Raw genomic sequence first — 17,320 nt, 5'->3', positions numbered from 1 at the left:
TCCACACTTCTGCTTAAAAATTCATTAATGGCTCTTCATTCTTTTTAGGATAAAGTTCAATCATGGCCTATAAAGATTTTTGTGACAGCTCTTCAGCCTGGTTATATGATAGTCTATTGTACGCATGTGCAATGATTTATTTAATTAGTCCTCTAGTGAGAGATGTGTGAGCTGGTTTTTGCTAAACTTGCTAGTATGAACAATGCTCCAGTTGATAACTGTTTTCTTTTTTTTTTTTCTTTTTAAGAGAGGTGGTCTCCCTTTGTCCCATGCTGGAGTGCAGTGGTGTGATCATAGCTCACTGCTGCCTTGAACTCCTGGGCTCAAGAGATCCTCCCACCTCAGCCTCCCAAGTGGCTGGGACTACAGCACCCAGCTAATTTTTTAATTTTCATTTTTTTTTTTTGTAGAGGCGAGGTCTCGCCACTTTGCTCAGGCTGGTCTTGAACTCCTGGGCTCAAGCAATCCTACCACCTTGGCCTCCCTAAGTGCTAGGATTACAGATGTGAGCCACCACACATGGCTGATAATTTTATATGTAATTTATTTTGCATATGTGAAAGTACACTGGATCAGAAACTCTACGCATTTGTAATTCTGACAAGTCTTAATGAATTACAGTTCTAACAGCAACACAAGAGTGCGTATTACCCTACAACCATGCCAAGGCTAAGTGTCCAACATCTAGATTTTTTGCCAATCTGTGGGTGAAAAATTATACTAAATGTAGTTTCAATTGTCTTGTGAGTGAGGCTGAGTATTTTTTCATGTTTAAGAGACATTTATCTTTCCATTAACCATCCCATTTTCTTATTGAATTTGTTATTTTTCATATTGATTTGTAGAGATTTTTTACATATTAAGCAAATTAGCCCCTCTGACTATGATATGGGTTGCAAATATTTTCCCTACTTTGCCATTTGTCTTTGTTTATGTTTTTTGCTCTGTAGAAGTTATAGATTTTTATGTTGACAGAATTTGTCTTTTTTTTAAGCTAAGAGAAAATGTGTGCCATTCTGGAAAATACTTTCTCTACGGCGATATTATAAATTTGTGGTTTTACTCTTTTATATTTATTTATTTGGAAATGGAGCCTCACTCTGTCATCCAGGCTGGAGTGCAGTTGTACAATCTCAGCTCACTGAAACCTCTGTCTCCCAAGTTCAAGCCATCCTCCTGCCTCAGCCTCCCGAGTAGCTGGGATTACAGGTACCCACCTGGTTAATTTTTTGTATGTTTAGTAGAGACGGGGTTTCACTACGTTGGCCAGGCTGGTCTCAAACTCCTGACCTTGAGTGATCTGCCTGCCTCGGCCTCCCAAAGTGCTGGGGTTACAGGCATGAGCCACCAAGCCTGGCCTTTTACATTTACTTAAACATAATTGTTTCATATGGATTTATTTTAGTGTAAGAACTGAAAAGAGGGCCGGGTGCGGTGGCTCACGCCTGTAATCTCAGCACTTTGGGAGGCTGAGATGGGCAGATCACGAGGTCAGGAGATCAAGACCACCCTGGCTAACACGGTGAAATCCCGTCTGTACTAAAAACACAAAAATTAGCTAGGCGCGGTGGCAGGCACCTGTAGTCCCAGCTACACGGGAGGCTGAGGCAGGAGAATGGCATGAACCCGGGAGGCGGAGCTTGCAGTGAGTGGAGATCGCACCACTACACTCCAGCCTGGGTGACAGAGCGAGACTCTGTCTCAAAAAACAAAAAAAGAACTGAAAAGAGATACCACATTTTTTTTTTTTTTTTTTTTTTTTGGCGGAGTCTCGCTCTGTCGCCCAGGCTGGAGTGCAGTGGCGCGATCTCGGCTCACTGCAAGCTCCGCCTCCTGGGTTCACGCCATTCTCCTGCCTCAGCCTCCCGAGTAGCTGGGACTACAGGCGCCCGCCACCTCGCCCGGCTAGTTTTTTGTATTTTTTAGTAGAGACGGGGTTTCACCGTGTTAGCCAGGATGGTCTCGATCTCTTGACCTCGTGATCCGCCCGTCTCGGCCTCCCAAAGTGCTGGGATTACAGGCTTGAGCCACCGCGCCCGGCCGAGATACCACATTATTTTTCTCCAAGTGACTACACAATTGTCTCATTGCTACTTACTGTATCATCCATTTTTCCCTACTGACAGACAACGCCATCTTTATCATTTACTAAACTTTTTAATGCCTGAAGTCTATTTCTGGACTATTATGTTATTTTTTATTTATTTATTTTTGAAATGGAGTCTCAGTCTATCACGCAGGGTGGAGGGGCAGTGGTGTGATCTCAGCTCACTGTAACCTCCACCTCCCAGGTTCAAGTGATTATCCTGCCTCAGCCTTCTGAGTAGCTGGGATTACAGGTGCACACCACCATGCCAGGCTAATTTTTGTATTTTTAGTAGGGACAGGGTTTCACCATGTTGTCCAGGCTGGTCTTGAACTCCTGGCCTCAGGTTATCTGCCCAACTCGGCCTCCCACGGTGCTGGGATTATAGGCATGAACCACCACCCCCGGCCTATTATGTTCTCTTGATCAAAATGCTTATGTGTGTGCTAGTATTCTCTGGATTTTACTATTTTAACTATTGTTTTAATATGTGGTATAGCGCTTCTCCTCTCATTAACCTTACTTTTCAAAATGTTCTCGTGGCTATTCTTTTTGTTTTGTTTTGGTTGGTTGTTTTTCATTCTGGGGATGCTACTGAAGCAACATGGTTATCCCTGATGCAAAAATTTCCATATGAATTTATATTCAGGTTGTGTACTCTGTTGGTATTTTTATTAGATCTGTGTTAAATTTATGGATTAATTTATGGAGAGCTGACATCTTTATAATAGTGAGTCTTTCCACCCAAAAATAGAATATGCCTTCCCATTTATTCAGACTTCCTTTGGTGGCATTTTAGTTTTGGGTACTGATATGGTGTGGCTCTGTGTCCCCACCCAAATCTCATCTTGAATGGTAATCCCCATAATCCCCACATGTCCAGGGAGGGACCTGGTGGGAGGTGATTGGATCATGGGGGCAGTTTCCCCCATGCTGTTCTCGTAATAGTGACTTTTCACGAGGTCTGATGGTTATGTAAATGTTCCTCCTTCACACTCATTCTCTCTTCACCTTGTGAAGAAGTTGCTTGCTTCCCCTCCCCTTCTGCCATGAATGTAAGTTTCCTGAGGCCTCCCCAGCCATGAGGAGCTGTGAGTCAATTAAACCTCTTTCCTTTATAAATTACCAGTCTCTGGTATTATCTTTATAGCAGCGTGAAAACAGATTAATGCAGGTACCTAGATCTAGCACATTTGTTGCGCTTGGTTTACTGTGTTGTTGCTGTTGCAAACAATACAATCTATTCTCTTATATTGTCAAACAGGCAGTTTTTAAAAAATACTCATTTCTACCCATTTGCCTAAAATATCTTATTTGTATTAATTTTTCAGTTGATATCCTTGGATTTTTCATGTAGGCTATCATATCATAAATATTTTAACTCTTCTAGTTTTTATATCTCATTTCTTTTCTCTTCTTTAATTACGTAGGCCAGTACTTCCAAAGGAAAATTAAATAAAAAGAGTCATAGGGGCCATCCTTGTAACACACCTAATTAATGAGAATAATCCAGATTTCTTCAGTAAGCATGATTCTGGCTTTTGGAGTAAAATGTGTTTATTTTATCATGTTACAGAAGCTGGAGGTTTCATACAGTTTTATCTGTGATTTTCTAACCTAGGGGGTCGATATCTCAGAGGGTTTCAATCTGTGTTTGAGAATCTTCCTTTGCAGATAGTTTCTCTTCCCTTACAGAAACAAACAAACAAACAAACAAAGAACACAGTATACAGATCTCAAGTACAGTGTATGCTGACTTAAATTGCATTGCGAATCCCAAGGTAACTTAGTATTGGTCAACAGCTTTATTTGATTTGACTCCCTAGGAAGATAAAGTACTTGAGCCAACAGCAGCAAGATCCTGTGTCCTCTGACTGGGTCCCAGGAGGTAGCAGCCCTAGGTAAGAGAGCAACTAGTCCTGCTCTAGTGGACAAGAGTGGGGAGGGGCTGTGCTATCAAAGTCTGGGTCCTAGAGTCAGACCACCTGGCAGGAGGCACTCAGACCTAAGCCCTAAGAGCAGTAACAATAGCTAACATTTTTTGAACACTTGCTATACACCACCTGTTTGTTTCAGTAGTAAGTGATTTACTCCTCACAACCATCCTAATGAAGTGGGGACTATTATTTCCCCACGGATGATGAAACTGAGGCACAATAATGTAACTTGCTCAAAGTCATAAGCTGATAGGTGATAGAGGCAGTTTCAAACCACGTACTATGACTCCAGAGCCTATGTTGTTTTTGACTGTTTAGTTCTATGTACTCGCAGAGCCCATATTTTTGGAGGTTTTTTTTTTTTTTTTTTTTTTTTTTTTTGAGACAGGGTCTCACTTTGTCCCCCAGGCTGGAGTGCAGTGGTGCGATCATGGCTCACTGTAGCCTTGACCTCTACAGGCTCAAGCGGTCCTCCTACCTCAGCCTCCCAAATAGCTGGAACCACAGATGTGTGTCACCATACCCGGCTAATTTTTGTATTTTTAGTAGAGAAGGAGTTTTGCCATGTTGCCCAGCCTGGTCTCGAACTCCTGAGGTCAAGTGATCGGCCCGCCTCGGCCTCCCACAGTGCTGGGATTACAGGCGTGAGCTCCCAGGCCTGGCCAGAGCCTATGTTCTTTTTTTTTTTTTTTTTTTTGAGACGGAGTCTTGCTTTGTTGCCCAGGGTGGAGTGCAGTGGCACGATCTCGGCTCACTGCAAGCTCTGCCTCCCGGGTTCATGCCATTCTCCCGCCTCAGCCTCCCAAGTAGCTGGGACTACAGGCACCCACCACCACGACCGGCTAATTTTTTGTATTTTTTTAGTAGAGATGGGGTTTCACCGTGTTAGCCAGGATGGTCTCGATCTCCTGACCTCGTGATCTGCCCGTCTCGGCCTCCCAAAGTGCTGGGATTACAGGCGTGAGCCACCACGCCCGGCCAGAGCCTATGTTAACCACTGTGTTCTAATCCCCCAGAAGATGGAGCCTGGGGCCCTGAGCAAAGATCCAGAAGGAACCTGAATGTGGCCTCCATTGTAAACCACATCAACCCCGAGGAAAGAGTGCCTATGAAAGACTACTCTAGAGCAGGGGTCCCCAACATGTACTAGTCTGTGGCCTGTTAGGAACTGGGCTGCACAGCAAGAGGTGAGCAGCAGACAAGTGAGCATTACCACCTGAGCTCTGTGCTCCGCTGCCTGTCAGATCAGCGGTGGCATTAGATTCTCATAGGAGGGAGAACCCTGTTGTGAACTACACACGCGAGTGATCTAGGTCACACGCTCCTTATGAGAATCTAATGCCTGATGATCTGAGATGGAATAGTTTCATCCTGAAACCATGTTCCCCAACCCCCCATCTGTGGAAAAACTGTCTTCCACAAAACCAGTCCCTGTGCTAAAATGCTTGGGGACCACTGTTCTAGAGCCAGGGAGAGTTAACTGGAAGCTGGATGATGGGTGCCATTGCTAGCTTTTCTCTTTATCCACATTCTTCTTTTGGTTAATTTTTTTGCCCCTCTTCCTCTGCCTTGCCCTAAATGTTGGCATGCCCCAAGAAATGGTCTTGGGCCCTCCTCATTCTCTTATGCACACTCTCTCCCTACGCATCCACATCTAGATCTTCCTGATGATGATTCCCCAGTGGATATCTCCAGTCCAGGCCTCTTCCCTGACCCAACTAATGTGCCCACCTCTCTACAGCACCACCAAGATGCCTTACAGGCACCTCAAACTTAACATGTCTAAAACAGAACTTTTTGTTTCTGCCCCTGTACAAACCTGCTCCTCCCACAGACTTCTCCTCTGCAGTCAATTTACGTAAGATACTTCCTGAATAAATATTTATTAAGCACCTGCTATAGCAGTGAACAAAAGAGACAAAAACCCTGCCTTCCTAAAGCTTACATTCCACTACTGGAAAACTTACAGTAAACAGAAAAAAATAAGTAAACTACATCATACATTAGAAGATAATAAGGGCTAAGGAGAAGGGCTAAGGAGAAAGCCAAGAAGAGGTACAGTGCACAGGGGATAAGGACTGAAATTTTTGAAAGAGCAAGTGAGAAGAGCAGGAGGTGAAGTCAGAGAAGCAACAGGGGCTGGGCCATGAGCTTTTATCCTGAGGAAGATGGAGGACTTTGAACAGAAGCAGGATGTGAGTAGATTGCCAGTGTAATAGGAATACCCCAGCTGCTGTGAATAAACTAAAGAAGGGCAGTAAGGATGAAAGCTGGGAGACCAGTTAGGGAACTCTTGCTGTATTCCAGGTAACAGATAATGGATAATGGGGAGTTGGACCAGCAGACCATGGAAAACTGCTAAGGTAGGGTCACATTCTGGATATATTCTGAAGCAGGGGGTTCTACCATCCACCCAGGTTCTTAGGTCAAAAATCTCAGTTCCATCCTTGATTCTTCCTTTTCCCTCATATCCCATATCCAATCCATCAGCAACTCCTTGGAGTTTTATTTCCAAAATGTAACACAGTCACAGTTCCTGTCCATCTTCACCACCCCCACATGCCCACCTGGGTTTACCACCTGGGTTTACCTCTCACCTAGATCACTGCAATACCCTTTTACCTGATCTCTCTGCTTCCTCTTTTGCCCCCTGCAATCTATTCTTCACAAGCAGCCAGAGGGATCATTTTCAAACTTAAATCGTATCATAGGATGCCCTTGCTTGTGATCCTTTAAGAGCTTTGCAATGAACTAAGAATAAAGACCAAAATTCATACTGAGAACTACATGGGCTGGCATGGGCTGCCCTCTGATGACTTCTCTGTTCTCAACTCTTTCCCTCTTTTTATTGATCGCCCTGCTCCAGCCACACCAGGCTCCTTCCTGTTCCTCAGACTCACCAAACTCCTTCCAGTTTTGGAACCACAGCTACCCCCTCTGATGGGGTCAGTGTACCCCACCTCGTTGCATGACTGGTCACCTATTGACTATCAAATCTCAGCTCAGTCATCACCTCTTCATAGAAGACCATCCTGAGACTTTTCATCTAGTATAGATACTATACTATATATAACTAACTATAGCTAGTATAGTCTACCACACTGTGTAAACAGAAAACTCACAATCTTGAGCAGAAAGCTGCCCTTTAGAAATCGCTGCATCCACACCACAAGGGTGCCCAGGTTTCTTTTTCTCCAGTAGTAGGGAGGACTGAGGACCAGAGGGGAAGTTTGAGTTTCCAGGCACCAAAAAGGAGATGATGGTGACCACCACCTTTCCCTCGTGACACCTTGGGGGAAGGAATTACCTCAGGCAGCTGGAAGCCAAGAGTTTTCCTTTCTCCTTTCTCACTCAAGAAGTTGTGGCTCAGTGCAGTGGCTCACGCCTGTAATCCAGCACTTTGGGAGGCTGAGGCGGGTGGATCATTTGAGGTCAGGAGTTCAAGATGAGCCTGGTCAACATGGCGAAATCCTGTCTCTACTAAAAATACAAAAATTAGCCAGGCGTGATGGTGGGCACCTGTAATCCCAGCTACTTGTAAGGCTGAGGCAGGAGAATCAATTGAACCCAGGAGGTGGAGGTTGCAGTGAGCCAAGACTGTACCACTGTACTCCAGCCTGAGTGACAGAGCGAGACTGCCTCAAAATTAATCAACCAATAAAAAGAAGTTGTGTAGAACCTTTTTTTTTTTTCATTGTAAAATACGGCCGGGCGCAGTGGCTCACGCCTGTAATCCCAACACTTTTGGAGGCTGAGGTGGGTGGAACATTTGAGGTCAGGAGTTTGAGACCACCCTGGCCAACATAGTGAAACCCCCTCTCTAAAAACACAAAAAGTATCCAGGCATGGTGGCACATGCCTGCAATCCAGCTACTCGGGAGGCTGAATCAGGAGAATCGCTTGAACCCGGGAGGTGTAAGTTGCAGCGAGCCGAGATCGTGCCACTGCACTCCAGCCTGGGCGACAGAGGAAGGCTCTGTCTCAAAAAAATAAAATTTAAAAACCATGTATAAAAAAGTTGGAAAATAATTTTTTTTGTTTTTTTTTTTGGGAGGGGGGCGGAGTCTCACTCTGTCACCCAGACTGGAGTGCAGAGGCGCAATCTCGGCTCACTGCAAGCTCCACCTCCTGGGTTCACGCCATTCTCCTGCCACAGCCTCCCGAGTAGCCGGGACTACTGGCGCCCGCCAGCACACCCGGCTAATTTTTTGTATTTTTAGTAGAGACGGGGTTTCACCGTGTTAGCCAGGGTGGTCTCGATTTCCTGACCTCGTGATCCTCCCGCCTCGGCCTCCCAAAGTGCTGGGATTACAGGCGTGAGCCACTGCGCCCGGCCGGAAAATAATTTTTTAAAAAATTACTACTACTAACACTTGGGACATATGTGAACATTCTGGTGCATTTCCTTCAACTGTCTTTTCCTCTGTATGTTTTTAATAGTTATCATTTAATATATATTTAATATTTTTTTTTTTTTTTGAGACGGAGTCTTGCTCTGTTGCCCAGGCTGGAGTGCAGTGGCCGGATCTCAGCTCACTGCAAGCTCCGCCTCCCGGGTTCACGCCATTCTCCTACCTCAGCCTCCCGAGTAGCTGGGACTATCGGTGCCCACCACCTCGCCCAGCTAGTTTTTTGTATTTTTTAGTAGAGACGGGGTTTCACCGTGTTAGCCAGGATGGTCTCGATCTCCTGACCTCGTGATCCGCCCGTCTCGGCCTCCCAAAGTGCTGGTATTACAGGCTTGAGCCACCGCGCCCGGCCTTTATATTTAATAATATTAATATTATTAATGTTCGATGTAATCACTTTTTATAAAAATTATTTCAGGCCGGGTGCTGTGGCTCACGCCTGTAATACCAGCACTTTGGGAGGCCGAGGCAGGCTGATCACGAGGTCAGGAGTTCAAGACCAGGCTGGCCAACAGGGTAAAAACCTGTCTCTACAAAAAATAACCAAAAATTAGCTGAGCATGGTAGCGCGTGCCTGTAATCCTAGCTACTTGGGAGGCTGAGGCAGGAGAACTGCTTGAACCGAGACTCGGGAGGCAGAGCTTGCAGCGAGCCGAGATTGTGCCACTGCACTCCAGCCTGGGCTATGAAGCGACATTCTGTCTCAAAAAAAAAAAAAAAAAAAAAAAATTCATTGGTTTTCTGATATTTTCACAAGTTTACATAACATATTTAATCAAGTGCCTGTTAAAAAATAAAACTCACAATCTTTCATGAGAGTTAAAATAAGCACGTACTCATTAAGCAAGCCCACAGAACAGTAAATGAGGTGGGTACTCTTGAAGCAGAGGACCATCGTATACTGTCAGGGCCAAAAGGGCCAGTCTCTCATTTGGGACACTTGAATTCTCTGGCAATGTCCATGTGATGTGTGCTTGACACTTCTGATGGGCAGTTTTGGAACTGAATCTTTCTTATTCCGAGCTGAAGTATGTCTCTTTATAACTGCTACACTTGAGTACGTCGCAAAGGGAGCATAAAACAAAAAGAACTCCTCTTTTAGAGAACAGTCTTTCTAGTTTTCCAGGGCATCTCTGACAGCCCCAAATTCCCAATTTTTCCGACAGGCTCGTTCTCCCATCCCAAGATTCCTTCCAAGGCACTCTCCTCTGAAGGTGCTTCCATTGGTTTTCTCTCTTACCTCCCGGCGACCACAAGTGGCCCCAGCCGTCCAGGTGGGTCCGGCTGACGGGACCAAGCGGACACCACTCCTTCTCGCAGAGTCTTTTTCTGCTTAGTAAAGCGACCCACGATCCTCCATCCGCTCCTCAGAGACTCCCTGCACTTTCTGTCCGCCACATCTCCCTGGTTACATTATCTCCCCGACTAGTGCTAGCAGGAGAGCCTGATAGAAGTTTCTCTAAAGGCGCTGGAGGAGTCAAACAATGCATAACGTCCTGTGCAACCCTCAGACTCCTATACCTCGCGTGAATTTGGAAGTCGAAATCCAGGCCGCGGTCCCGCTCTTCCCGCGTCGCCTCAATTAGCCCCGCTGGGTCTCGCCCTAAGTCTCGCCTTTCCCTTTAACTGGCCCCTCAAGCCAGGCTACCTCCTCGGTGCCTATAATCCCTAACGTTTCCCCATACGCTGTCCCAACTAGGAAAGCCTTTACTTTTCGCTATTAGTAAAATATTTAAACCTTCGGTAAAATGGCCACGCCCCTGGTCACGCCCCCTTCATACACGTTGCCAAGACGAACCGGAAGAGGTTGCCAGCCCCTGGTTCGTAAACCGGAAGTAGACGTACCTCACGGAAGCCGGCTCTGGCCCTGCGGCTGCTACCGTCGCCGCGGAGAAATTGTTGGATCTGGCAGTCTAGGAATGGTGAGACCTCGCGGTTCGCCTCTCAGGGTTCTTAGAGGAGTTGGGGGTGAAATGGAGTTTTCCAGAGTGCCGACGGGGACGACCCCCCCAAAGTTTGGGGCCACGCCCCGGTGGCGCCCCGAAAAGCTGCGCATGCGTGGGCCGGACCGGGTTAGAATCTGGCTCGAGGTGTTACGCATGCGCAAAGTCATGGAGCTCGCGGGGTGAGACTGGGCTTGCAAGTTTACCCCCACCTCTCCAGCCACCAGCCTGTGGGTCTCAAAACCAAGGCTACTTGGTGCTCTGCTTTGAGTTGCAGAGGTGACTTTATCAGTGCTCTTACCCCGAGTTCTTGAGACAGACCTGGACCAATCCCTCACCTTGGGTGTGCACTCGTGGGAGAACGAGGGGCGGAAGGCCAGGGAAGCGGGCACAGACCCTACCTCAGTTTGCCGGCAAGCTGGGGCCCCTTCGCCCTCTCCTCAGATGTCAAGATTCTCAGTCGTAGCCTATGGAGCGGAGAGCGACAGGCTCACCTGGGGGCAGAGCTAGAACACTGAGCTAAGAGCCACCCTGGTTAGAAGAAGTGGGAACTCACGAGAGGAACGCCCCGAGAAAGTCCAGTACCTGGGTTCTCCAGGGGTTGTTGGGGCGCAGGGAGGTTGATAATCACGCACTTCCCAAACAGTGATTTTTGGTTTTAACGAGATGGTATCTCATGCAAATACCACTTTTAAATCTTCAGTAAAAACCCCAAGTGAAAAAAAAAAAACCAACGAGATGGACTGTTTGGAGTTTTGTCTCCCTTTCTTTTTTTCCTGCTTGGGCCTGGGAGGGGAAGGCTGGTGCTGCTGAGCTGAGTGGACAGCTGAAGTAAAGAAAAAGTGGACGTGGAATCCCCTGTCTCTTGCTAGTTTATAGTCAAGGCGCTTAACCTAGGAGATATCAGTAGAATTAGAGGGTCCATGAACCCTCTAAAATAATATGTGTTTGCACACTTTTCTGGAGTCCATAGCTGTTATCATACTCTGAAAGGTGCCAGTGACCTTCACAAGATTAATGTCTAAGATTATTATTGGCAGAGTGGGGCCTTATACCTCTTTCCTCTCCTTGTATCTTCCCTAGCTTAAGGGACCCTGGGGGACTTGAGCCAGTATAAGGAAGTGAGGCTGGCCAGTTGGAAATCTGAGCCTCAGGGAGCCTCATTTCTCCTTTGCAGAATCTCCTCTCAGCCTTTAAGCTCACCTGGTCAGAATCCTTGGATGAGCCTGTGGGATCCTTCCTCCTAGCCCTGTGGTTTGGAACCAGTGGCTTTGGGACTGTAAGAGGATGGACAAAGGTAGTATGAGGCCGGGACAGCTCCCCAAATGCTCGGGCGCCAAGGTCTGCTGATTCCACCCTGTGCCTGGCACGTGTGTCTTTCGGTCCTGGCTAGGCCTTGCCACCTCCCCCTGGGCCAGCACCACCCATGTACCTGTCGGCAGAGCCACAATTGACTGACTTGCTGTTGAGCTGCTGCTCTTTAGCATGGCTGCATTTTGATGGCAGAGGGAGCAGTTATGCCCAGAGCCCAGCGTGTCGGCATCACCAGTCTGACCTGAGCACCATGTGCTGCACGACATGACACGTGGCACCGGGGGAACTGCCCAGCGTGGAAGGTCTGGGCCAGGTCTGAGCCCAGATGGGATCTGGATGGCCAAGGAACTCTACCTTAAAACCTCAAGTGTCAAGGAGGCAGGGGAGGGGCCAAGAGGGCTGGCAGGGCAAGGGGGCTGGGGAGGGGTCCCATTTGCAGAGGCTCTAGGATCTGAGGAGGCCCGAATCCACCATTTCTCTCTTTGTAGATTCTCAGGGGCTGCTAGATTCATCCCTGATGGCATCAGGCACTGCCAGCCGCTCAGAGGATGAGGAGTCACTGGCAGGGCAGAAGCGAGCCTCCTCCCAGGCCTTGGGCACCATCCCTAAACGGAGAAGCTCTTCCAGGTAGTAAAGGTTCGGAGGGCCAGGAACTGGGAAAGGGTAGAAGGTCTATGGCGTTAAGTGCCACATGCCTCCACCTCTGTTGGGAATGGCTGCGTGAGCCCCCCTGGGGCCTTATATTGGCAGAGCCTTATGCTTTTCCTGTCCCTGCTAAACCCTTCCCTGTGGGACTGAGGGCAGGGGAGGGAGATATTAGGTCTCTGACGTGAAGTCTTTGTGGTGTGATCCCCTGTCATCTCAGAGGGCTGAAGTGTAGCAGTTCCATGGCCGCTGAGCTGGACTGTGGCGTAAAGTGAAAGCAGGCTGGAGCAGTTAGCACCTTACTGGGCACCTGCTCTTTTTTATGGGCTGGGTGTGTGTGAATGGGTACCAGGGTGGGGTAAGGAGTGTTCACTGGGCAGGCCCTTTACAGGTTCATCAAGAGGAAGAAGTTTGATGATGAGCTGGTAGAGAGCAGCCTGGCAAAGTCTTCTACCCGGGCGAAGGGGGCCAGTGGGGTGGAACCAGGGCGCTGTTCAGGGAGTGAACCCTCCTCCAGTGAGAAGAAGAAGGTGAGGAATTGGGAGACTTAGGGGATGGGAGGTAGTGCCAGATTTCATGTTTCCCCAGAACCTTTGCCAGCTGCCAGGAGCCCTGCAGAGCAGGCTGGTGAGAGGACCAAGCTGCCCTAGCCCTCATCTCAGATGCCTCTCTCCTGGGAACCCACCTCTCTCTACTCCCCATTTTTTGTTGCAGCCCCCACCCCCAACCCTGCTATTGCATCCTGTATCACATTCCGTGTGGGAGGCATGGAGCATGCATCTATTCTGGGAGCAGACAGCCTGTTCCCAGCACTGCAGAGTGTAAAAATAACCCCCAGGTGGCATTGCTCTGGCCCTAGACACTGCACCAGCAAGAGTGATTTCCCGGTATCCTCCCCACCCACCTTTCACTCTGGGGTCGGGGGTACCGCCAGCAAAGAGAAGACCCCATATGGTCAAGGACTATATAGAAGTAACTTGGTGGGAGGGGGTGGGTATTTGAAAGCTGAGCTCCTTTCCTGTACTTCCTTTTGTGGGCTGGAGTTGGTGCTGAGGCTGGGGCTGGGGCTGCCGCTGCCACTGCCACGGAGTATGTGAAACTCTAGTCATGAAGCGCCAGCTGATTGGATGCTGGTTTTGAGCTCGGTTTATTCCTGTTCTCTGCCCAGGTATCCAAAGCCCCCAGCACTCCTGTGCCACCCAGCCCAGCCCCAGCCCCTGGACTCACCAAGCGTGTGAAGAAGAGTAAACAGCCACTTCAGGTGACCAAGGATCTGGGCCGCTGGAAGCCTGCAGATGACCTCCTGCTCATAAATGCTGTGTTGCAGGTAGTGCCCCTACCATAGGCTTAGTGTCTCCCTTCCCCCCAGCCTCCAGTTCGCACCCCAAAATTAGCCCAGCAGGGCCCTGTGGGTGGCAAAGAAGGGTTCTTCCCAGCTCCAAGGCTGGAGCAAATCCCTCTGGGGCCTTGCAGACCAACGACCTGACCTCCGTCCACCTGGGCGTGAAGTTCAGCTGCCGCTTCACCCTTCGGGAAGTCCAGGAGCGCTGGTACGCCCTGCTCTATGATCCTGTCATCTCCAAGTGAGTGGGAGCTGGTTCCAGCAGTGGGGAGGTACTGGGGACACCAGAATTTGGGTCCTGGAGCAGAGGGAGTTGTACCAGGGCCCCAGGAGGGGTCTGGGAGTCAGGACTCCTGGAGGCTCCTTGCGGGTGATACTGAGGCCTGAGAGGTTTCAAAGAGAAGTTTCTTCCTGCCTCCAGGCAAGGGAGTCTGAAGGCAGAGGGAATAGCATGGGGGAGAAGACTAAAATGAGTGCCCGGAGTGCACTGTGTGTGTTGTGGCTTTGGGCAGGTCACTTCCAACCTTCCCACATTGACCTCCTACAGTTTCATCCTCCTAATAGAAGAACACCAAGCCCCCTTCTAGCTCCAGTAGCCACAGGCTTCCAGATAAACTCATGTACACATGCAGCACACATTTCCTCCTCCTCAGTCACTTAATGTCTTCAGGGCTTGGTTGGATGCTTAACACCCATCATCTCCACAGACCCTGGCACCACTTAAGTTGTAGCTGCAGTTCTGATAGGAAATGGACTGGGCTCAGCTTGGAAAGAGGTGGTGGTAGGCAGTGGCTAGGGGGTGACAACTTTGGCCAAGTAAGGAGGAAGAACTTGGAGGGAGCAGCAGCTGGTCCGAGGCTCAGCGTCAGGAAGGACTGGGTGTGAAGGGGACATAGGGGCCTCCGTTTTGTGAGTTGGCTATTCATTCACTTGACAAACCTGTGAAGCCACAGGTTATCTGCTAAGCCTTAGGCCCTTTCTACTGAGGGCCTGGCCTCTAGGTTCTGGATCTCAAAAGCCTGTAGCTTTGGGGGAAATAGTAGGAACCACAGATTGCTAAACACCTTTCCTTCAGCCCTCCCCTCTGTATCTTTCTGTGTCCAGGTTGGCCTGTCAGGCCATGAGGCAGCTGCACCCAGAGGCTATTGCAGCCATCCAGAGCAAGGCCCTGTTTAGCAAGGCTGAGGAGCAGCTGTTGAGCAAAGTGGGATCGGTAAGGCTGAGGGCTGGGAAAGTGGAGGATCAGGGCGCAGGGAGAGCTGGACCACCTAGAAAACCACTGATGTGGAGAGCTCCCCACCCACTGTCTGGATGTGTGCACATGCACACGCATGCACGTCGGCAGGGGCCTTTGTGACAGGGGCCTTAGGAAGAGCCAAGCCTGACTCCCTGGGTGACTAGTTTGCTTCTTCCAGCTGCTGGGGGGTGCTGAGGTGGGAGGTAGAGATGGTAAGGCAGAGGCATGTGTGAAAAAGCCCAGATGGCTAGAGAATGTTTCCTGCCCTCCAGACCAGCCAGCCCACCTTAGAGACCTTCCAGGACCTGCTGCATAGACACCCCGATGCCTTCTACCTGGCCCGTACCGCGAAGGCCCTGCAGGCCCACTGGCAGCTCATGAAGCAGTATTACCTGCTGGAGGACCAGACAGGTAACGCCCCAGGAGCTGGCAGAATGGGGGTGTGTGCACGTGCATGTGTGTGTGTGTGTGTGTCTGAAGTACTCGACACAGCTGCCTTCAGGTGCCCTGTAACAGATTCCTCAGTGACCCCCAGTGTCTTGTTCACCTCACATTGCAACAAAACCTACTCTTTTCCAGAGAAAGTGGCTGGGATGGTCTTCAGCAGCATCATAAGAGTAGCCAACATTGCCTGGAATCTTGGGCAAAAGGTCCAAATAGCAGAGTTATCTACCACTTCTTGTCTTTTGTTTGTTCATGACACACTTTATCCTCACATAAATAACACATTAATTGTTATGGATAACATTCAAACATGAGCAAAATGAGAAAGTCCTCTTCCCTGCCCACCCTTCACTTTGTTTTCCACCCTAGAGGTAATAACCACTTTTTCTGAGCTTTTCTGCTCTTTGCCTCTCTCCGTTCTTCATTCTGTCTTCCTTCTTCCTCTTCTCTTCCCACTAGGCTGTCAGTGCTGTCAAGCTGCCCTCAGGCCATTCATAAATCCCCGCTGGGACTTCACACCCAGTCCATCTGTCTCCCTTTCCCCAAGGGCCACACTGCTCCCTGCTTCCTCTTGCCCCAGCAGCACAGCACTCCTTCTCCCAGTGACAGGGGGTAAGAAAACAGTGTGATTAAACTGGAGGAACTCCCCAATGAGGTCTGTAATTCAGGTTCTGATTTCCATAGTACAAGTACATTCTCACTTTCTAAAAGTACTGCCAGTTGCCCTCTACATAGTTTTTCACACAGTTCAAACATGAAACTTCTTTGGTACCCATCACCTTACTATCAGGGTCCTGCAGCTTCTTTTTAGGAAAAAGTATTCCTGCAGGAGCATTTTAGGAAATCTCATCAGAGGGAGGCCGTATCTTCCATTCCTAAGGACTTCTGATTTTAGTGGGCCAGGGGGCAGCCCTCTTTACCCTCTTTATTCCTGCGGCTTCCAAAATTCTGCCTCTTCCTCAGACTCAGATATCACAGAATGCCCACAGAGAGAACAGATACTGACTGGATAACTTTTCTTTTTACTGCTAAAGCTAGTTCCTTTGTCACTATTTTGAAAGTTTTGCTGGGCGCGGTGACTCATGCCTGTAATCCCAGCACTTTGGGAGGCCGAGGTGAGTGGATCACGAGGTCAGGAGATCCAGACCAGCGTGACCAACATGGTGCAACCCCACCTCTACTAAAAATACAAAAATTAGCCAGGCCTGGTGGCGCACACCTGTAATTCCAGCTACTCAGGAAGCTGAGGCAGGAGAATTGCTGAACCCGGGAGGCAGAGGTTGCAGTGAGCCAAGATCACGCCACTGCACTCCAGCTTGGATGACAGAGTGAGACTCTGTCTCAAAAAAAAAAGAAAAGAAAGTTATTTTGTGCGAATTTATTTGTTAACTAAAAGGCTTATCGTGAAAGTTTTATTCCTTCCTTCAAGAGTTTTGTATATGGGGATTTGATTTATCCTTTGCCATTGAGAGCTAGGAGACCCTAGGAACAGGCGGGACACATTGCTTAGCTGTCAAGTCAGCTGAACATGAGATTCGTGGAACTTGAGGCAACTCTGGTGGGGAGGGACTTGATGGAGTGACTGCCTCAGTTCCCCCCGTACGGTCTCACCTCGGCGGGAGGAAGAGGAGCATCTGTGGCCCCCCACACACTCCCCTCTCACTTATTCAGTTGACAGTTGCATGGCCACTAGCTGCTACAGAGCACACCCTTCAGTCCTGGGAACGGCTGGCCTAAAGGCAGAGGTTTTCAGATTTGGGGAGCCTTAATCCCTTTAATTTTTTTTTTTTTTTTTTTTTTTTTTGAGACGGAGTCTCGCTCTGCTGCCCAGGCTGGAATGCAGTGGCCAGATCTCAGCTCACTGCAAGCTCCACCTCCTGAGTTTACGCCATTCTCCTGCCTCAGCCTCCCTAGTAGCTGGGACTACGGGTACCCGCCACGTCGCCCAGCTAGTTTTTTGTAT

General features: G+C 48.8%; 2 protein-coding genes across 7 annotated transcripts in view; both read left to right on the top strand.

The window, feature by feature from the left end:
• Positions 1–17,320, top strand: part of LOC126930835 (tubulin alpha-1A chain) — a 421,509-nt gene that overhangs the window by 10,025 nt on the left and 394,164 nt on the right. The gene's annotated exons all lie outside the window — the stretch shown is intronic.
• Positions 10,248–17,320, top strand: part of MCRS1 (microspherule protein 1) — a 9,997-nt gene continuing 2,924 nt past the window's right edge. The window contains exons 1-8 of one of the 6 annotated variants that reach the window (XM_050748360.1): positions 10,257–10,354; positions 11,553–12,002; positions 12,178–12,316; positions 12,726–12,864; positions 13,503–13,661; positions 13,808–13,884; positions 14,781–14,889; positions 15,186–15,324. In XM_050748360.1, the coding sequence (XP_050604317.1) occupies positions 11,954–12,002; positions 12,178–12,316; positions 12,726–12,864; positions 13,503–13,661; positions 13,808–13,884; positions 14,781–14,889; positions 15,186–15,324 (811 nt within the window). In that variant the 5' untranslated portion in view covers positions 10,257–10,354; positions 11,553–11,953. The other 5 variants (XM_050748361.1, XM_050748359.1, XM_050748362.1 and 2 more) reach the window with 5 other exon arrangements.

Source organism: Macaca thibetana, chromosome 11 (assembly GCF_024542745.1).
Source record: "Macaca thibetana thibetana isolate TM-01 chromosome 11, ASM2454274v1, whole genome shotgun sequence".
NCBI classification, from domain to species: Eukaryota; Metazoa; Chordata; class Mammalia; order Primates; family Cercopithecidae; genus Macaca; species Macaca thibetana.
This window is presented reverse-complemented; position numbering and strand designations above follow the sequence as displayed.